Raw genomic sequence first — 20,448 nt, 5'->3', positions numbered from 1 at the left:
GTCATGAGCGAAGTATTAAAAGTCGAGATCGCATTTAAGTAATAGCCTACAGCATGCGGATCTCTTTGCTTATTAGATTTGCTAGGAATATTTATGAATGTCCCTAATAGACCTACAGAGCAATATTAATGCGTCCTAAAGTAAAGTGAAACGGCTATACGTCGTGTTTGCTGACCTCACGCATCATGCACCTGTCAGTCAGCCAGCACGTAACCTTAAAAGGTTAAACAAATGACGCACAGCACTACTGCGGTTACAGAAAAGTTAGCTCTGTTATAATTCACTTACCTTTTAATATGTTTTGGTGCGATTATCACCCACTATTAAAAAAATACAAATTTTTTGAATGAGAAGCTGTAATGTAGCCATGGCGGGATGAATTTTGGCGTGGCGCCCCGCCATGGAAGACTGAATGTAGCGGAAACTATGATATATTTATACTTTTTAATACAACAATTGTTGTGATGTGAAATAAAAAATAAAAAATTGTGTATGGAAAGCATCGTGAATGCACCGAGATATCGAATCGAACCGAGTCATTGGCATGATAATCTAAACCAAATAGACCCGTAAGACCATTGTAGGTTCACACTTCTACCAGTCACCATATAAAGATTATGACAGAGAAAAAAATATCACTAGTGTCGCTTCCAGATTTTTTTCTTCCAGTTCAAAAACAGTAAAAACTTTGTCAGCCAATCAGAACTCAGAATCCATTAAATAACTTGAGCATTTAAAGTGGCAGAAAAGACAAAACTCCTGCACAAACTTCAAATAAACACAGCAATGCTGGTATTGATGCCACTGCCAGTTATTATAGGTGTGAGCTGGCCATTACACTAACTGGTAACAATTCACTCAAGTCATGATTCAATACAAATTGTGATTTCTCAAACATATGGTAAAAAACCCACGATAATAATATAATATGTAGGCCTACTGTTTATAGACATGTTCAATTTTGTACAAACTTGGGGTGATGGACTGAAATGGGGCTGAGAGAGTAAATTTGACGTTGTCCTCTCCTCTGGCTGTCGTCATCAGTCTCACACAATTTTTTTCCTTTTTCTGAAAGTCTTGATAACAACATCGTGGAGTTTTTCTTTTATTATTTCAGCAAATAGAGTTAAAAATTATATGTTATTTAAAAGTTATCTGTTGTACTCTCCCTTTCACTGCGCTCCAAGTTTACCCAACTTGAAGTCTTCCGCTACTGAGAAAACCGAAAATGTGTAAAGAGTCTATAGTAATGACATAAGAATTATGAATAGTTGTATTCTAAATTATGCTAGGCACATAAGATTGACTCTGTCACTGAATACATACCAACCATTTTCAATTTTTTAGTAAAACCAGACATTTGCCATTATTAGATTCCTTTTTGCATTATAGTCAACGATACATAGGTTAGAGTAGTAATACTGCCACTGACACTCTAAACATTAACTCTATGCAGAACACTCATGCTGTGAATACAGGCGTTCATTGGACTAAACGAAAAGCAACATACACAACTTAAAAAGAAACTTGAAATATTGTGTTACTTTATGATTTAGAGTTTTTTTTTTGTTATTTTGTTGTATTTTGTATATGGTTTGGTTTGTCGAATGAATTAAGTTGTTTGGGGACTTTATGACATCAAAATTGCGGAGCCTACCGGATATATATTGCGTGTAGTAATGAATGAAAATAAAGCATGGAACGTTAGGTGAAACACGGTAAAAGGGGCACAGGTATACGGTTGCTTCACGGATTCCTCCTTCATGAGTTTCAGCTCCTGGTTTTGAGGTAAAAATGAGGTAATTTGGTTTATTTGTTTAAGATTTTTTTTTTATGTTTGATTGTTGATGTTGGCTTAGTGTTTTAACTTCCAGGATTCATTTGTGTTTGTTGTTTGTTTATTTTCTCTCTAGTTCTTACGGTGATTCATGATGAAATAATGCGTACTAATTCTATGGAGTGTGACCAATAAATGAATAGTGAACCATCAGTGAAAGACTTAGTCATCTTTTAACCAGGACGCTACACAACTCTGTGTTTGTTATGAGAGAATAAACCATCTACATTGCTTGCAGTAATCATCTGTGCAAAAAAATGAAGGTTATTTACACTTTTAAATGTGATTTTATCACAACTTCTCTAAACTACGATGAATCGGTACACCCCTAATAATAAATACACAAGTATGGACACACAAGTTAAGGCAACCCTAAAATACTGAATGGTCATCATCACCGCTAACTGAAATTCATCTTGTGTTTATATTATAAATAATAACATTAGAAGCTCCCTACGCAGAAGCTGTTTTTTTTACAGATCAACAGATGGCTAAAGGCAAGTCCTCTACGTGTTGCGAAGTTCTCATATTCGGCTTCATGTCAGTCTACTCGCAAGGCTATTATTAGTCTGCAGTTCTGTAACTCTAGGAAGGTTTATAGTGATAGAGGCTGGTCACGCTCATGAAGCTCAAAACACCCCTCGTATACGCTTTCAGAGGTATACAAAAAAACACATCCCTTTACTCACCACATCACAATATGTTGTGTCATGTAACTAACATGGAAAACTTTAGAGTCATTTACATCAACAAACATTAATTCTTGGGTTGAGTATCTGTCAACTGGACCAATTCCCTTCATTTCACTTTTGAATAAAGTCAATCTATACTTCTGGGCTGCATCGCTTGTATTCAAAAACAGGGGAGCTGCAATATGACAGTACTGTAACTATTTGGCACTCCAACTTACAAGGGTATCAAGCCTTATTTTTAATAAATATTGCACCATATTGCTGGTTGTCAACCATTATAAAATTTAAAAAAAGACTACAACAGAAATATAAATACGGTTACCATGCATAGTGACAGAGACAAAACTGAAACTATACTGTACATGCACTTAGGGCTGGGCGGTAATTCGATATCGATAATTATTTTTTCGATAAAATTATAATTTTGTGCAATCTGACACACAACAGAGCAACGTGCACTGCAGGCAACACCACAAACCTGTTTCATCATTTAAAACTACACCCCACTGATGAAGATGCTAAGAAATTACCAAGACCCAAACAAGTGTTAGTAAACCAGCGCAACTACCCAGCGATTTCATGTCATCATTTTCGAAAGCCATGCCTTACGAGAAAAAAACCCCGAAAAGACAAACGAAAGATATGTCAGACAACACAATCTCAAACACATCTCAATGAACACTTGATGCTTGCTGTAAACTACAAGCTGCATTATTTTAAGGCTTCTGTTACGACATTGAAAGGAACTTTTGGTGTCAAGCTTATGATTCCTTTTTAATATTAAGATATTTTCTTTTACATACATATTTTTTATACAATTTTTAATACATACTGTCCCTCATCGACGATAAAAGAATTAGCCTTTATGAAGGACATAATCACCGAGGAGAAATCAGATGCTCAAGACAAAATCTCTAAAATAATGACATATTAAAAATGCAGCAAATATATGACAGACGTTTACAACAACAGTGCATCATTAATTAAATACTTATTTTCCATGGAGCGAAGCATCATCCACCCGCAGTTGTTTAAGGCGGGCACGAACTAAAAATATATGCACTTTATATAATTTTCTTTCAAAAATTTATCTTTTTGCAACGAATTTTGTTATGTATAATGTGTAACTTAATTCTAATGTACAAGAAGAACAAATAACATTTGAGATGAGGCGCTTTAAAACAAGTCCACTATAGTATATGCTAGGGGTGGGCGATATGACCTAAAATTAATATCACAGTATTTTTCATCTTTTGAACGGTGACGGTATAATATCACGGTATTACTTTCAATAGCAAAATAATATACATCTCAAGGAAGAACGGAAGAATCTTCATTTCCCTGTGTTGGTGGGATAAAGCAGGCGAGTCAGCCGCACCAATTTATGAGCAGACAGAGCAGGATTCTCATGATGACCACCGGCGCAATTCCGCTCTTTGTTATGAGCTGTAGTTTCAGTGTAAACTTAGTAAAGGTGAGTTTCTTTGGCGATGATGTCTACAGTATTAGACTTTATATTTAGCGGACATTTGCGCTGAACACGCGATGAATGCAACGCATCGAGATTCGGGCACCTTCTCCGAAAACACTCGATTGATCTCAGCTGGCGGATCAACATTTACCTAATGTTATGATCGCTGTCATCTGCGCCATTATTATTATTATAACTTTAGGTGAGGTTTGCAAACCTGTGCAATTTTCACTCTTCAGCCGTTTGCATTTCCTGCAGTAACAAAAGCTCCCTGTTATCAGACAGCGGGAAGCGTTGAGTAACTGACAGCTAATAACCAATACTTCAGCAGGGTAGAGCGATTCAGCAAGTTTTTAGAAAAAATCTAATCAGATTGCACTACAACCATTATATTCAGACTAGGGGTGTGACGGTAACCGCATCACCGCCATAATGAGATGTCAACCGCAGTGATGTGGTTATTACAGTCATCACCGCCCATTTTAGTTTAGTATTGATTTTTGCTTGTGAATCTTTCAGGATTGTATAGAAAAACAGAGTAAACTAAATAAAAGGAATAAAAGGCCTGCCCTGAGTATTTTCCACTTAAATTACAAATTTAGATTACAAAACGAAAACACAGAATCCTTTTTATAACCAGCATAGGCTGTTTTTTTAAGCTTATTTTAATAAAGCAGACCTACTAACTCAAATCAATCGCTCCACAGAAAATAAGCATTTTTAACGCACCACTGTAATTTCTATATCCCAGTCCCTTTATCAACATTTTTAATACAAGTCATTATTTTAAAGATTATGACTTGAGAATATAATTTTACATCAGCGCTGCACTTTTCTCCTTCGCCCTCGCGCTGAGCAGGTGACGGAGTGTTGTGAAGTAGTTAAACTCTCCTCAGTTTAATTTACAGTGTCAAACTGGCACAGGAATATCAGTATATTAATATAGACTTTGCTAAAAGGCTGATCAAATGTGGGTCTTTTTTTACAGAAGCTATTAACAGACGCGCATGCTGCGACCGGTGATGCGTCAACAATCGCATATATTTGACTTATTTAAAGTAGGCTATAGGCTTTAGCATATAATAATTGTGTGTAAAGAAGTTTATTAAAAATGTAGCTAATATATCACAGGGGTTTGTGTAGCAATTACAGTGGAGCATTAATTAAATCCTTTTTTTCCGTGGAGCGAAACAAACACTGCACAGATGTGTAGCGGATGGAGACGCACAAAAATATACAATTCAGATATTTTCGTCGGAAGAAAAATATTCTTTGAACGAATTTTGTTTTGTACAATTTGTATCTTAGTTTTTGTCGGTCAGTTATTTACAAAATAAACAAGAATAACTAACCTTTGAGGTGAAGCGATGTGCCTCATGGTCCGCTATATGCCGCGGCCAAAACACAAACTGGTCTGTTAAATACAATCGTAATATAAATAAAATAAAAGTGAAATATTCAGTTTCGAATATGGAATCTTTGTAAACTGTATGATCAAAATTAAAGAGCAGCCTATTCGAAATATTCGAAACGGAATATTTCACTTTTATTTTATTTATATTACGATTGTATTTAGTTTGTGTTTTGGCCGCGGCATAAAGCGGACCCTGAGGCACATCGCTTCACTTCAGTTTATTAGTTATTCTTGATTATTTTGTAAATAACTGACCGACAAAAACTAAGATACAAATTGTACAAAACAAAATTCGTTCAAAGAATATTTTTCTGCCGACGAAAATATCTGAATTGTATATTTTTGTGTATATTTTGTCTCCATCCGCTACACAACTGCTGTGTTTGTTTCGCTCCACGGGAAAAAAGGATTTAATTAATGCTCCACTGTAATTGCTACACAAACCCCTGTGATATATTAGCTACATTTTTTTATAAATGTCTTTACACAAAATTATTATATGCTAAAGCCTATAGCCTACTTTAAATAAGTCAAAATATTTGCGATTGTCAAAATAATATTGTCAAATTATTTGTCTGTTAATAGCTTCTGTAAAAAAAGACCCACATTTGACCAGCCTTTTAGCAAAGTCTATATTAATATACTGATATTCCTGTGCCAGTTTGACACTGTAAATTAAACTGAGGAGAGTTTAACTACTTCACAACACTCCGTCACCTGCTCAGCGTGAGGGAGAAGGAGAAAAGTGCAGCGCTGAGGTAAAATTATATTCTCAAGTCATAATCTTTAAAATAATGACTTGTATTAAAAATGTTGATAAAGGGACTGGGATATAGAATTACAGCGGTGCGTTAAAAATGCTTTTTTTTATATATCTGCGCGGTTAACCGACATACAGCATGATTTCTTCCATTACCGTCACAGCCCTAATTCAGACACACAAATGCTCCCAAATATATTATGAGGGCGCATAGATTACATTTCGGGCGCTCATGCGACCAAAATGGTTGCAATTTCGAGCCCTGTAGTATAAGGACATGTATTCAGACCACAACTGAACGTTTGAAGAAAATTGAATGCCTTATTATTTAGAATTAGCTATTATTGATGTTAATGCAGCCGTTCAAGGCGCATAATTGATTTATACCGGTATTGACGGTATTAGAAAATCCATGTCGTGGCGCAATGTCACACCGGTGATGACTATGACACCGGTGTACCGCCCACCCCTAGTATATGCTTTAGCGCCAAAACAATCCATTAAACTGTTTTCAGTTTCATTTTAATTCATTAACGAAGCTCGGTTTGAGCAGCATGAGCTGGACAGTCTTTGCAAGCTCTTTGCAGCACTGATAGTATTCTTAGGTTACCTCGGAAGAATAAACTCAGTCGTAAGGATAAGAGAGCTCAGAAACCCATTGAGTGAATGTAGTGCTCCAGGCATGTCTCGCCGTGATGCGTGATTTATAAAACGATAGTCGGCATAGCCCTATTCGTGCCAGTCTGTGAGGTAAAATTAAAACATCCCCGGATATAACAGAGATCTGCACATAATAGGTTTTTTTATGCGTCCCGCAATATGCGATGTCAAAAGTGTGACCGCATAAGTAAGGTAAACTGCACACACTTGATGTAATGCATCAACGTGTCTCACAGCGCAAAGCATAACTAAACCTTTAAATGTCCATGCTTAATCAGTCATAGATAAGGTCTATCGATCAAAGGGTTATTGACAATCAATCGATCAAAGTAATCGTTAGCATCTCTAAATGAAATAGCCTGTACATTAAAGGATATTTCACCCTAAATTCCCCATACTCACCATTAAAAGCACAGTTCATCCAAAACTAAAAATTCTGTGACCATTAAATCACCTTTTACTTGTTCCAAACCAGTTTTATTTTATTCATTTATTTTGATGTTGAACAATAATATCCAATAACTTGTAGGTTATGTCTTTGGTTGTTGAAAACTTGAACAGTAAATGCTGAATTAAGATTGTTCTTTTGTTTATTTTTTTTTTTATATTGTCAGACAGCCAAAACGTTTAAAAAAAATGTGCTAAATCAGCTGCACAAAGAAATTGGCATGCTGAAAATACTATAAATTTAATATATGTAAAGATTTGACATTTATCGTGATAATTATCGATATTGACTAATAAGAAAAAAAAATATCATGATCATTATTTTTGTCATATTGCCCAGCCCTACATGAACTTGATACATGTTAGCTTGTTGGTGTTGGAACTTTTAGTAAGACAGGGCGATAGCCGGCGCAATAGCCTAGTGGTTATATGGTGCAGTAGCACGTTAGGGCATCCCGAGTTCGAATCCCGGCTCGAAGACATTTCCTTATCCCCCCTCTCCAACTACGCTTCCTGTCTCAATACTGTCCTATCTAATAAAGGCAAAAAGGCCAAAAATTAAGTAGACAGGAAGTAATAAACAGTAAGATTGTTTGCACACTTTGGTACAGTAATGTTACAAACTCACATCAAAAAAGAATTACATCAAAGCAAAATATTCTTCACTTTAACTTAAAGATCATCACAGCCTTAAGGTTCAAATTTTGTTTTGAAAAACCTTTAGTATTACTTCAATATGGACCATGTATTGTAGTGTTCAGCTATGAAATTGTCAGATAAACTTATGGGAAAATCCTGCAATGGTAAGGGGATTTTAAATAGATGTCAGATTCACAACTAGATTCCATAATGTGTGAGTAGAGCTTCAAGTTATATATAAGAGCTATACGAGATACTTGCCAGAAAGAGTCTGGGAGTATTTTTTTTTTACACATCAGAGGTTCCGTACCACATTTACACAATACCTCTTCTTAAGACACAGAGAGATGAGAGGAATAATATTCTGTACAACATTATGTTCACACAAAGGGGGTCTACATTAGGGCTGTCCAATACTGAAAGATTTTGTGATATTTACTGCAGAAAAACAAAAACATATTTCACCATATGAATATAATTTTGCCAAATGATGTGAATAACACATTTAGGAAAGAATTCATAATTTTACATTGACTGGGATGATTTTGTAGGGAAGCGTATTGGGATAAAATATAATAAATTACAAGCAAAGATAAATACAACAGAGCAAAGATATAAATGAAATTCACAGTGCTTTATGGTTTTCTGGGGAGTCTAATAAAATGTAAAATAACACTAGTCTTCATTGTGTAATTAATTCATCTTTTAGCTACAAGCGTTATAATTTCTTGGGCCCAAATGGTTTAAATTTGCTTGAAATGCTCACAGAGTCACAGGCCTTAAATGCAAGCTAAAACCTTTTAAGGTTAAACTCTGCCAGCCCTTTTAGACTGCACAATGTTATGAACTGCATTGTCTGGTCAACTATAATTTCAACTTGACGTTGCAGATCCTGCAAGGTGACTATTGCAGATTCACACATTGCAATATCAATCCTGAAAACATACATTGTGCAGCCCTAGCCCATGTGACAAGTCCCTATTCTTGAACAGCATGTTTGACCAAGCATAAGTTTAAGATCCACACTACAAGCTAACAACTCCACAGTCAACAATCACATGGACAGCAAACAAATGTAGCTAAGGCTAGTGTTCCTTTCAACAACAGTGGTTTCTACACAATCACTTTAAACACCAAAAGACAATTATGAATGTTGCATTGTGATGAATGTGTGCCAGATTCTGACAATGAGCTTTGTCTAGAGCCAGGTGCAGCTGAATGAGCAAAAACACAACACTACTCATGAAACTATTGCTTATGTCCAACACCTTTGATTGATTCCTTTTAGCCAAACAGACATACCTGTGGTCACACTTGAGTTTAGGCTTTTATGAGGCACTTCTATTTTTATTTTACTGCAGCATTGTAAAGAAACCTAGAAAGCTAAAACAATCAAAAAATCATGTACAATTTTAGCACTTCTAACTGAAGACCCAACTATTGAGTAAGATCTAGGCCTGCAAAATATAGAACACTGTGTGCTCTAGCACACATGAACAGAATTATGCAACAGCAATTGAGCATCTCTTGATCAAGCATCAACCATTTCAATTCCCGGTTCCCATGCATCTGTTGAGCAGATACTCATTTTGATTTTCACATGCTGACATCTGGACACAAAGTCTACTACTATTACTGTATAACAATAAGCATTCAGTCAACATAAAGCTATTTTAAAGGGTTCCGAAAGATCTAATTTTGCTAGTTTGTCCTCATTTCACCTGCGGATGAAGACAAAAAAAGAGAGAAAAGTTGTTGACAGATCAAATGGGTGATTTCGTTCTGTGTTCAGCTCTAAAGAACTGCTTGTTGAAGGAAAAAAGTGGCAATATATTCTCCAGACAGACTTTTGCCTTAGTGTGTCTTATTGGCATGGCTGTGGGTGAAGTGCACACTATTGTGCGATGATGATTAACGCAATGTTTGGTTTAATTTCTAGGTGTCTTTTAAGACATTTGTGAATGAATTACTGCGTCCACACCTGTCTGTTGTTGTTTAAACAATAAACACTGGTGACAATGAGCATTTACCTAACTGACTAAATGCTGAATTTTCTAAGGTATGCAAGGTTCAATGCATAGCATGAATGCTTCATCACTTATGGTGGCACTTATGGTGCATTTACTTGCATTTGTTTTGTTTTATTGTAATGGAGGTGAGATGACCTTCAAATTTTCTCTCTCTTTGGTCATACTGCTAAGAGTAACAGAGTATTCAAAGGTGCAGAGTAGGGCTGTGTGATTAATCGAAATCGCAATTTAAAGCGTCGTGATTAGTTAATCGCAAGAGGGTGCGATTATAAAATATATATGTATTATTTAATTTCCCCCGTCCAGAGGAAATGTGTGACTGTTGTCTGTGTGTGACAGTCTTACAAAAAAAAATAAATAAAAGAAAAAAAAAGGAAAATGCGGACAAGTGGGATAATGGCGCCTGCTGCTTTAGAAGCATTAATATCAAAGAAAAGTAGTATTGGTAATAAGGTAATATTTTGGTTTCAGTCACAGACACCAAACAAAAAGTAGTCATTTTTAAGAGCTGTTGCAGAATTGTTGCCATGACTTGCAGATTATTGAGTTGAAGCTTGACTACAAAATTAAATCGCAAATCAAATAGCAATATCAGTCACTAAAAAAGTAATAAAATTTTTTTATATTTTCCCCAAATTGCACAGCCCCAGTGCAAAGGGTCTTTTTTTACCTGAGGGTACGCACAAATACAACAAAATTTGTTTTTATAAAATTAAGAAAAAAACGCGTTGCACTTTGTCATCATAATCTTAGCTTAAGGATGTACTCGCACTAGGCTATCCAAACCATGCCGAGCATTGTTCGGTTATCTGGGCCTGGGCCAGTTGGAAAAGGTAGCTAAAAGCACCAGACTAAAGGAGCTAGAGCGCAAAACCGAAGAAGCGACGTCACTTTTAAGGGATGTTTCATTCGAATTTATAACTCTTCTTAGTTTTTAATGAATGCGAATAGTCAGTGTTTATCAAAGATGCTAACTCCTCACTGCACTTGTTAGCTTCAGCAAACCTACTAATACATGTAGAACAATGACAACAAAAAATGTGGCCATGTGTCACTGCATCCAAAACTACTCAAAAAAAAAAAAAAAAAAAAAAAAAAAAAAACATCTAAAGCAATCTCCAATGTACTGAGTGAGAGCGCTTCTCTCCCTCCTAAACTGAACATAAATGATGCAAGCATGTTTGGGCTCGAAAGGTAAAAATTGGGCTGTTGGGGGAGAAGAGAGGGGGGACAATCACACCCATGCTTGTAAGTGCACCCTCAAACAACAAATGTAGAAATGTGAAAAAAAACTTCTTGTAAACTTCTTGAGATGTTTGTGAATAAATTACGTACAGATTAGCTGTTATTCTGCAGACATTTCCATACCCCTAAACATCAGGGATGGTTGGTTAACATGTCACTCAAACAGCATCGTGGGCAGTCCTTGACCATTCAAAGCAGCCAAAGTTCCCAGAGCCAGAGCCCAATACTTGTGTCTAGTGTTCATGGAAAATCTAATTTCATTGATAACTATATTTTTATCTCATAGCAAACATAAGACTCCAAGGGCTTAAAAACATTCCTCCTTGACTTTAAAAAAATGACTCCATGTGCTCAGTTTCTCCCTCCAGTCAATAAGTGGGTTGACACAGTGACTGAAATAGTGGTCCATTCATTTCCAGGGAAGAGGGAGAACACTTAACAACTCACACGTGCTTCCCAAAGAGTACAAACCCATCTGCTCAAGCCACTGTGTGGTCTCTTTGTACCAATTAGGCCAATTTAGAACTGGCAAAAAGAAAGAAGTGAGAAATAGCTTTATTCTGCTGTCATTTGTCTCTAAACAAAGAGTGTGTCAATTGTACAACAAAACACTGAACTTACATTTACAGAAGTTTGATAACAGAGTTCTTAAGAAGTGCACATTGTATCCAAGCCTTAAAGATATTTGATTTATCATGTCCCTTTGCTCACAATATGTAAAAAACACATTAATTCTGCCAAACATAAAAGCAACCAAACGAACTATAATCAACAAGGAGCAAATGCTTGTTTAAGCCCTAAAATCACCTTTGGATTGCCCTACTGTCCAGGTAAATCCAGGGATTACTAAGAAGGGAAAACATGCTGTCTTTGGAGGCCAAAGATCATGCACCTTTACTCTACACAGCTAGAGGACCGATCACACTGGACACGCTTTTACCTTGCATAAATGTGAGGTGCACCACACTGCCTTTTTTGTGCGGTGTGCGTTTTATGTCACTAGGCACCGACTGAATCAGCTGTGTATTGTGTGCGAGTGTTGCTGTTGATGTTGCTATAATTGTAATATTTAATAATATTGTGATCTTCAAGATTTGTAAAGTCATACAGCCCTGGAAAACTGGAAACAAAGACCACTAGTTCTCCCCTCTGTTTTTAAAAGTGTTCATAGTAGTCTTGACAAAACAAACACTGCTGTCACCTCAACGAAAACCCTGCCTCTGCTTTCAGTTGATTGAAGAATGAAAAAAAAACGCGACTGACGTAACACGCTTTTTCTGCTCAGAGTTAACTTTTTTTCAAGTGCGAACGCACAGGTACAAGTGCAGGGTGCATAAGTAGTATCCAAAATGCTCGCGCCTGTTAGTAAACCATTTAAAAGATGCGACTATCAATGTAAAAAACACGTTCATTGTGATTGGCCTCTCAAACACTGAGAATGTTTTCTTTTCCAAACACAAAATAATTTAACTGTCAACAAAACACAGTTATAAAGAACTAAGATTGCTAAAATGGTATCATGCATCCTACTAGCATCAATTCAGTTGACAGTTCACATCTTACACACATGAACTGCCATGACATCCTCCAGCAAACTGATTGTGCCAAGATTAGACAGACACTATGTAGCCTGAACCAGCAACTGTTTAGGATAACAAAAAGTGTGATCTTGTAAACATGTTTTCCTTTACTGGCATAAGGTCATATATAGGGTTGGGCTTCTTTATTACTAATTAAATCATTAAAGTTTGAAACAAATAATTGCTATGTCTGAAAAGTAATTTAATTACACAATCCTTATAAACCTCAACTAATGGCATAGACAACAGAAAATAACCGTTAGATGTTTTAAATCTGATGGCATTTAACTTAAAATTAAAATGTCATATTTAAGCATTTTAATAATAAACATTACATTATTTAGTTAACGAACAGAATTACTCTGCAAAAAATAGAAAAGTTTAAGATATTTATCAAAAAGTGCCTTAAAGCTTTCCTTTGACTAATTTCTCTACTTAATTCACTGTTCCACACGCATGTTTAATTGTAAGGCTAAAGTAAACTTGTTTAGCTGAAACGTACATTTATTCTGGCACATACAGAAAATAGAATGAATTTGGTTTTCTGAATTGATGTATACAGAACTGGTGATTTTATTTACAGTATTTAAGGCAAGTACAATATGAGTCACTAATTACATTACCTAAAAGTGAACCGCAATCCCTTACTTTTCTTTAAAGTGTGCATAATTAATTTAATTACAGTACCTAGTTACTTTGTAACCAATAACACCCACTGGTCATAAACAACTTAAGCACAATCAGTTAGATTTTTGCCCATTACCCATATTGCACCCACATGCAAACACCTAAACCTGCATTTTATCAGATTACAGTGTGTATGTGTGATATGTGACAGGAAAGCATCACAGGCAGATTTATGTACAGTACATCTACACACAGTGAGTATTTCTTGGTGAAAGATGAGGAAATGTAATGGTTTCTGACTGCCATTTAAAAATAATATTGTGTTTTAATGCTGTATTTTACACTTACAAATATAATACTGTGAGAATAATACATGGATGCTTATGTTTTGTCATCACCAAGACCTCATTTTCTAAACATGGTCTACTTCTGTATTGATTTGCATGTAAACTGGTAAAACAGGTTACTTAAAAAAATGATAGACACCAGCAAATGGTTATGCATGCAAACACACTTAACGTTAAGGATTAAAAATGCCACATGGTTGATCACTAAAAACTGAAAAGTGCTTGCACAAAAACTTAATTTACCTTCACTTCACTATTGCATCTTGCTATTCTAAAAAATTGTTTTTCTTTTATTTACTTTAAATATTAGTATAATATTTTAGTTTAGAAAAAAATAGGTTACTAAGCAAGGATTTTCTGTGTTCTGCAAAAGAAGCAAAATAAGTCTAACTTGTTTACCAATGCAATGAGGGTGAGTAATTATTTTTCTAATTTGGTAAATTACACCTTAAATAGTATAATGACATTCATCCATTAATAAAACAGTAGTCAAAATAATAATAAAAAATATAAACATACACACAAACACAAAAATAAACAAACAGGTTTCATTTACATTGACCGGGTCAACTGCCCTGTCATAGGGGGTCATATCTGAACTGTGCCAGAGATCAGTGTAACCTCACTATTTCATTTGCAAACACAAGTGTTCTGCACTTTGATTAGACTTTCACAAATTTTATTTAGTAAGCTGGATGGACACATTATATGAATAGTTCACCCAAAAACGAAAACTCACCCTTAAGTGGTTTCAAACCTTTATGAATGTATTTCTTCTGTTGAACATTAAAGAAGATATTTTGAAGAAAGCTACGACTTATACAGGAAAAACAAATACTGGGGAAGTCAATTTCAGGGTTCAAGCATTTTCCAAAATAGTGTTGTTAGTGTTCAACAGAAGAAAGAAGCTAATAAATGTTTGAAACAAGCAAATGGTGAGTAAATGGTGATAGAATTCTATTATTGGTGGGGTGAACTATCACTTTAAACGCCATCAGACAGCTCTCTATCAATACAATACATTGCTTAGTAACAAATCTCTGCAAAAATCTCACAAGCAGTAACACACAAGTATTTAACTGTGCCTAAGCAACAAGATGAAATATAGTAAAAACTTGCATGAACTTGCAGTATGCAGTCTCCTCCTTCCTCTGTGAGTTAGTTGACATGTCACTGACAGACTGGGCCTCAGAACTAAACTCTCACATTAAAACTTTACTTTTACCGCAAACACGTCCATATAACATCGCGTTAATAAGACGTTTCGAGGTTTAAACCCTCATGAACGTTTAATCTAGTGTAAAACAAACTCGTTGTTGAGTACCAATGCCGCACTTATTAGCCAAAACAATCTAACGTTAATGACAAGAACTAGTGACCAGCGCAGAGAGTAAACCATTCATTTGAGGAGTTATTATAAAGCTGAAAGCCTGTCACGGATAGGTTAGCATTCTGTAAACATTATCCATTGTTGTGTTTAGTTTTCAAAGTGAGAGTAACTTCAGTCAGGTTCAGCGTGCTCACTAACGTAATATGACTAAGCCTGTTAGCTTTAATACTCAAGCTAAACTAACGTCTCTGTACACTGTTGTCCAGCAGCTTTACGTCAACAAAATAAAAACGGTTAGACCAGTCACAGGTCACCCAACCTAGCCAGATCTGTGATTTTAATCTGGTGGATTAGGCTTGACTAAATATTTATTCAGTTCTTTAACACGCTAAAGGCTCGAAGCTAACAGTCATTAGCTTGCAGTGAAGCCGCGGTGTGTGTGTACAAGCCATACAGACTCACGAAACACAGTGGAAAACATACAACACGCTTCAGGTGGTTACCTTGTTTGTTCGCCTGTGCCACGTGAATAAATGCAATAAATAAAAGGCGCAGAAGTCCAACACATGCTGATTTTGTTCGTGTCGGATGTAGGGAACTCTGTGTTGTGTCCTTGCTCGCCATCCTGCTGCTGTTTCTTTAGCCGTGCGCGCGTCCTGTGCGCGCTCATATAAACAGAGCTCACGAGTTCACTCACGCGCGACACCCAGCGGATCTGATAGCTACTACAGTATGGCGGACACGATTTCTCTGCACCCATCACAATCATTATACAGCCCTCAAAATTTAACAGGGTTGAACTATAGACTGTAAAATGATTAAAATTATCTGCACTTACATGAAGGCTTTTAGAATTAGTTTTTTTTTGTTTTGCATGTAACTAATCATTCCCATGAAATGATAACAACAACAAAAATAATTGTTATTTAATTATTATTATTATTATTATTTTTTATGTAATTCCATTGAATTATTTGAATTATTTAAAGTAACTGTATTATTAAATTAACATTAATAATAATACATTTATAATAAAATAAAAATATGAAACCTCAAGTTGCAAACTTATAATAATAAAAATGTCAATGTTAATAATAATAATATGTTTACTTCATGCTTTTAGCCAAATAAAAATAAATGTAAAAGCATAAAAACACCAAAGATATTCCTATTATTATTTTTATAATATTAATAATAACAATAATAATAATAATAATTATAATAAATGTAATTGCATTTGTAATTATTTCAATAAACAATAATAATAATAATAATCTGTAGTTTATAATAAAATACAAATATGAAACATAAATTTACAAACAATAAAATGAATTTATCCACTTAGCCAAATAAATAATAAGTACTGAATTGAATTGTATGTAAAAGCATAAAAACATTTCCTAATATATTATTATTATTATTATTATTATTATTATTATTATTATTATTATTGTTGTTGTTGTTGTTGTTGTTGTTGTTGTTGTTGTTGTTGTTGTTGTTGTTTCTATAAAAACAGCAATTTACAAAATTATATTTTTTACTTTTTATAAATTTATATTAATTATTCTATGTTTCTATAAGCATTTCTCTTTTTTTTAAAACAAGTTTTTCATACACAATGTAAAATGATAGAGTGAATAGTCATGAATAATTTTTTTAACAATTTGTTTAGAATGCCTGTATACACAGCCTGTAGATTTTAATGCAAATCAGCTCCCATGAACAGTAAAAACATAACCAATGCAAACAAGCTTACTCAAACCAGCTGCACATATTCATAATCTTTTCTTAACATATCAATTAAATGTCAAGCATCTATCGATGTTGTGTAGAATTGGATCCGTCTGCAATAAAAAATTAAAAATAGCAACTGAATGTTAGTTTAAAAAAAATTTAAATTTGCTTGCATGCATATTCAGCATTTTCATTGCGTGAAACAGAAAACATTGTTAGCAGTAACTGATTTAGGCAGGCACATTACACATTGAATTATACAATATTCCCTGTCTAATTTTTTTACTAATGATTTTTTCATGTATACATTGTATTTGCATGATCAATGACAGAAGACCTGCACGAGCACTGCTTATATCTGTGGGGATCAATATATTTTTTCCTGTTTAAATATTAATTGTTGACTTAAGGCAGTTTCAGACTGATAGCAGTTGCCTATGATTGAGAAGAAAGGCATCTCAGTTCATGGAGAACTGTAAAAAGACACAATGACATCATACATCTTTGTGACATCACTCAAAAAACATGATTGTTTTGATCTTTTTATCACCTTATCCAAATATTGTTTACGTTTGAGCTTTATAGAATCCTCTCTCTCTCTCTCTCTCTCTCTCTCTCTCTCTCTCTCTCTCTCTCTCTCTCTCTCTCTCTCTCTCTCTCTCTCTCTCTTACATTTCTCACACACACAGTACAAAAAGTCAAGACAACAAATTAATAACAATTTATTTATGTTGATTTAACATATTTTAGTCAGTTTTCAACAACATTTTTAAGATTAACATAATATTTTTAGTCTATTTGATTTATGTGAGTTGAGATGACTAAAAGAGGAACTTAAGAATTTAAGTCGGCCTCAGTTTTTTACAACGCACACACACCCACACACACACACACACACACACACACACACACACACACACACACACACACACACACACACCCACACACACACACACACGAATGAATGAATGAATGAATGAATGAATGAATGAATGAATGAATAAATAAATAAATAAATAAATAAATAAATAAATAAATAAATAAATAAATAAATAATATATATATATATATATATATATATATATATATATATATATATATATATATATATATATATATATATATATATATATATATATATATATATATATATATATATATATATATATATATATATATATATATATATATTTATTTATTCATTTTCTTTTCGGCTTAAATAAAGTCCGCCAACTTATCCAGCATATGTTTTACGCAGCGGATGCAAACATGCAGACTCCACACAGAAACGCTAACTGACCCAGCCAAGGCTCAAACCAGCAACCTTCTTGCTGTGAGGCGACAGCACTACCTACTGCACCACTGCGTTGCCAAGTGGTTTCCAATATGAGAGTATTTACAGCATTATTAACAGGATCTTGAATGGGGTCCTTCAACTAATACAAGATTTTCTGTTTCCTGTGATGATTAGATTTAGGGGTACGGCCATATAATAAGTGTTTTTTGATCATGACTGCTATAATATTCTGAAAGCTCATAATAATACTGTAGAGCCTCCCCCTACCGGACGAATCAAGAACAGATCATCAAAAATAGATGGTGAACCACCCCAGGAGCGAAACCACTTGAAAATATTGGCATTTATATTTGATAACTGGTTGGAAACTTTTTTATGGATGTACTTCATGATGCACTTCTCAATTGACCTTTTGCATGCAGTTTGATTGACAGGTAATCCGGCCAATCATTGTGTCGGGGAGGTCGATCCTCTTAGTCACGCCTCTCCAAGTATCACTGTCGTTACCCATGTGGGCATTGAAGTCTCTCAGTAGTACAACACAGTTCCCAGTCGGAGCACCTTCCAGCACCCCTTCCAAGGACTGGCACTGGTCCTTAATGTTGGTGCCTGCAAGCACAAACAGCAGTGAGAGACCTATCCCTGGCCTGAACAGAAGGTGCAACAAGGTGATCCTTTAATTTACTGGGGAAAATTCCAATGTGGTTAAGTTGGAGGGCACCAGATACACCAAATCAGTGTATCTCCAGAGTAGAAGAAAGTCCAACCCTTCTCAAGAGTTCCAGAGCCTGTCTATCTCTAGTTGGTACATTTCAATCTTCCGCACAAGCTCAGGCTTATTCTATGTCCCAAGAGTCAGTTTCAGTGTCTTATGATCAGGTCATCGTGGTCCTGACCTTCCACACTACACCGGCCTCTTATGACTCGCCCAGCAGGTGGTGGACCTGCAAGAGGATGGTCCCATGTCACTTCTTCAGGCTGAGCCAAGCCAGGTTTCATGGGATGAAGGTCATTCCCACCTATATGGGACCCACACTGTTAAAGCAATGTATCCCGTAAATTGCCCATGTTCAGCCCATGCCCACCTGGAACCCATGTATCTAGGTCAAGGATGGTCATCTTCTGTCCGAGAGAGCCACTGTCCTGAGAGTTTAGCTCCAACTCTAATTAAACACACTCTGTGGCTTTTTTGTGATCTTGAAGTCACTTTTGCGTGGGTTTGTTCAATGTTGGAACAAAACTTTGCAGGACATTGGCCTTACATGACTAAAGTTGTCCATCTATGATAACCCATATGAGTAGCCACATGAATACACTGAAGGGTTAAATGGGGCAGTTGTAGCCTAATGGTTATAGAGTTGGACTTGTAATCGAAATGTTGCAGTTTCAGCAACTTAATTATTTTATGTTCAGTCCACTTAAATTTGTCACCAAAAATAGCCAACTTAAATTTGTGTGTTGCAACAAATGAATTGTGTGAAACCCAGCAGTTTTTGACAGCGTGGGTGGGTTAAAAGCAGATCAATTTTGCAATTATGTAGCTACTTATTACTCACATCACTTCACTTCATATATCAATGTTGGCTGGGTTCTGTACTGTACTCATTAAAAGCCTTGGGTGGCAGATTCTTTTCAGTCACACTGAACCACACCACACTTGCATCTGTGCCTGTAGCATCCAGTCCAGAGTCAAGTTACCTCTGTTATTTGTGTGCTCAATAATACTTTTAAATGTTAGGGAGTTGTTGGTGTACCTCATATTTTATCCAACACAATTTTTCTCATCTAATGGACAGATAAAAGAGATAAATTATGGAAGCATTCACAACAGCGCATCAGAAAATACATAACTCTGATTTGCTGATCTGCATTTAATAATAATCTTTTTGGTTTATTTATATAACGATTATTTTTCATGAGTCCATCATTTAGCTACTCAACAAAATAACTCTAGAAGATCTAGAAGGTCGTCTTTTATTTTAATGTTGTTAAATAAAATAGTAACATTTTTAACCTTGGACTTTATTCTTGGAAGACCAAAAAAAGCTCCAAAATCAGTCCATTTTATACTAAAATACAATTAGGCTGTTATATGTGAATTTTCAAATGTACTTTTTACAAGAAATGCACTTCATTATTATTAATATATTTTTATTTTTTTATTTATTTATTTATTTATTTTTAACCTTTATTTTTTTAATTTGTAAAATTGATTTAAACTTAGTTTAAATAGTTATTCTGTAAATCAATACTTAATGTAGAAGAGTAAATTTCACAAAATTCTAGGAAATATTTTTGCTACGTAACAAATTGTGCACACCATTATCAGTCGACAAGC

The 20,448-nt window shown here is 35.1% G+C and overlaps 1 protein-coding gene across 1 annotated transcript in view; it reads right to left on the bottom strand.

Moving 5' to 3' along the window:
• Positions 1–15,723, bottom strand: part of LOC130230730 (transmembrane protein 131-like) — a 62,028-nt gene extending 46,305 nt beyond the window's left edge. The window contains 1 exon segment of the mRNA XM_056459885.1: positions 15,583–15,723. Coding sequence (XP_056315860.1) covers positions 15,583–15,703 — 121 coding nt within the window. The 5' untranslated portion in view covers positions 15,704–15,723.
• Positions 15,724–20,448: the final 4,725 nt, after the last annotated feature.

Source organism: Danio aesculapii, chromosome 6, assembly GCF_903798145.1.
Source record: "Danio aesculapii chromosome 6, fDanAes4.1, whole genome shotgun sequence".
NCBI classification, from domain to species: domain Eukaryota; kingdom Metazoa; phylum Chordata; class Actinopteri; order Cypriniformes; family Danionidae; genus Danio; species Danio aesculapii.
This window is presented reverse-complemented; position numbering and strand designations above follow the sequence as displayed.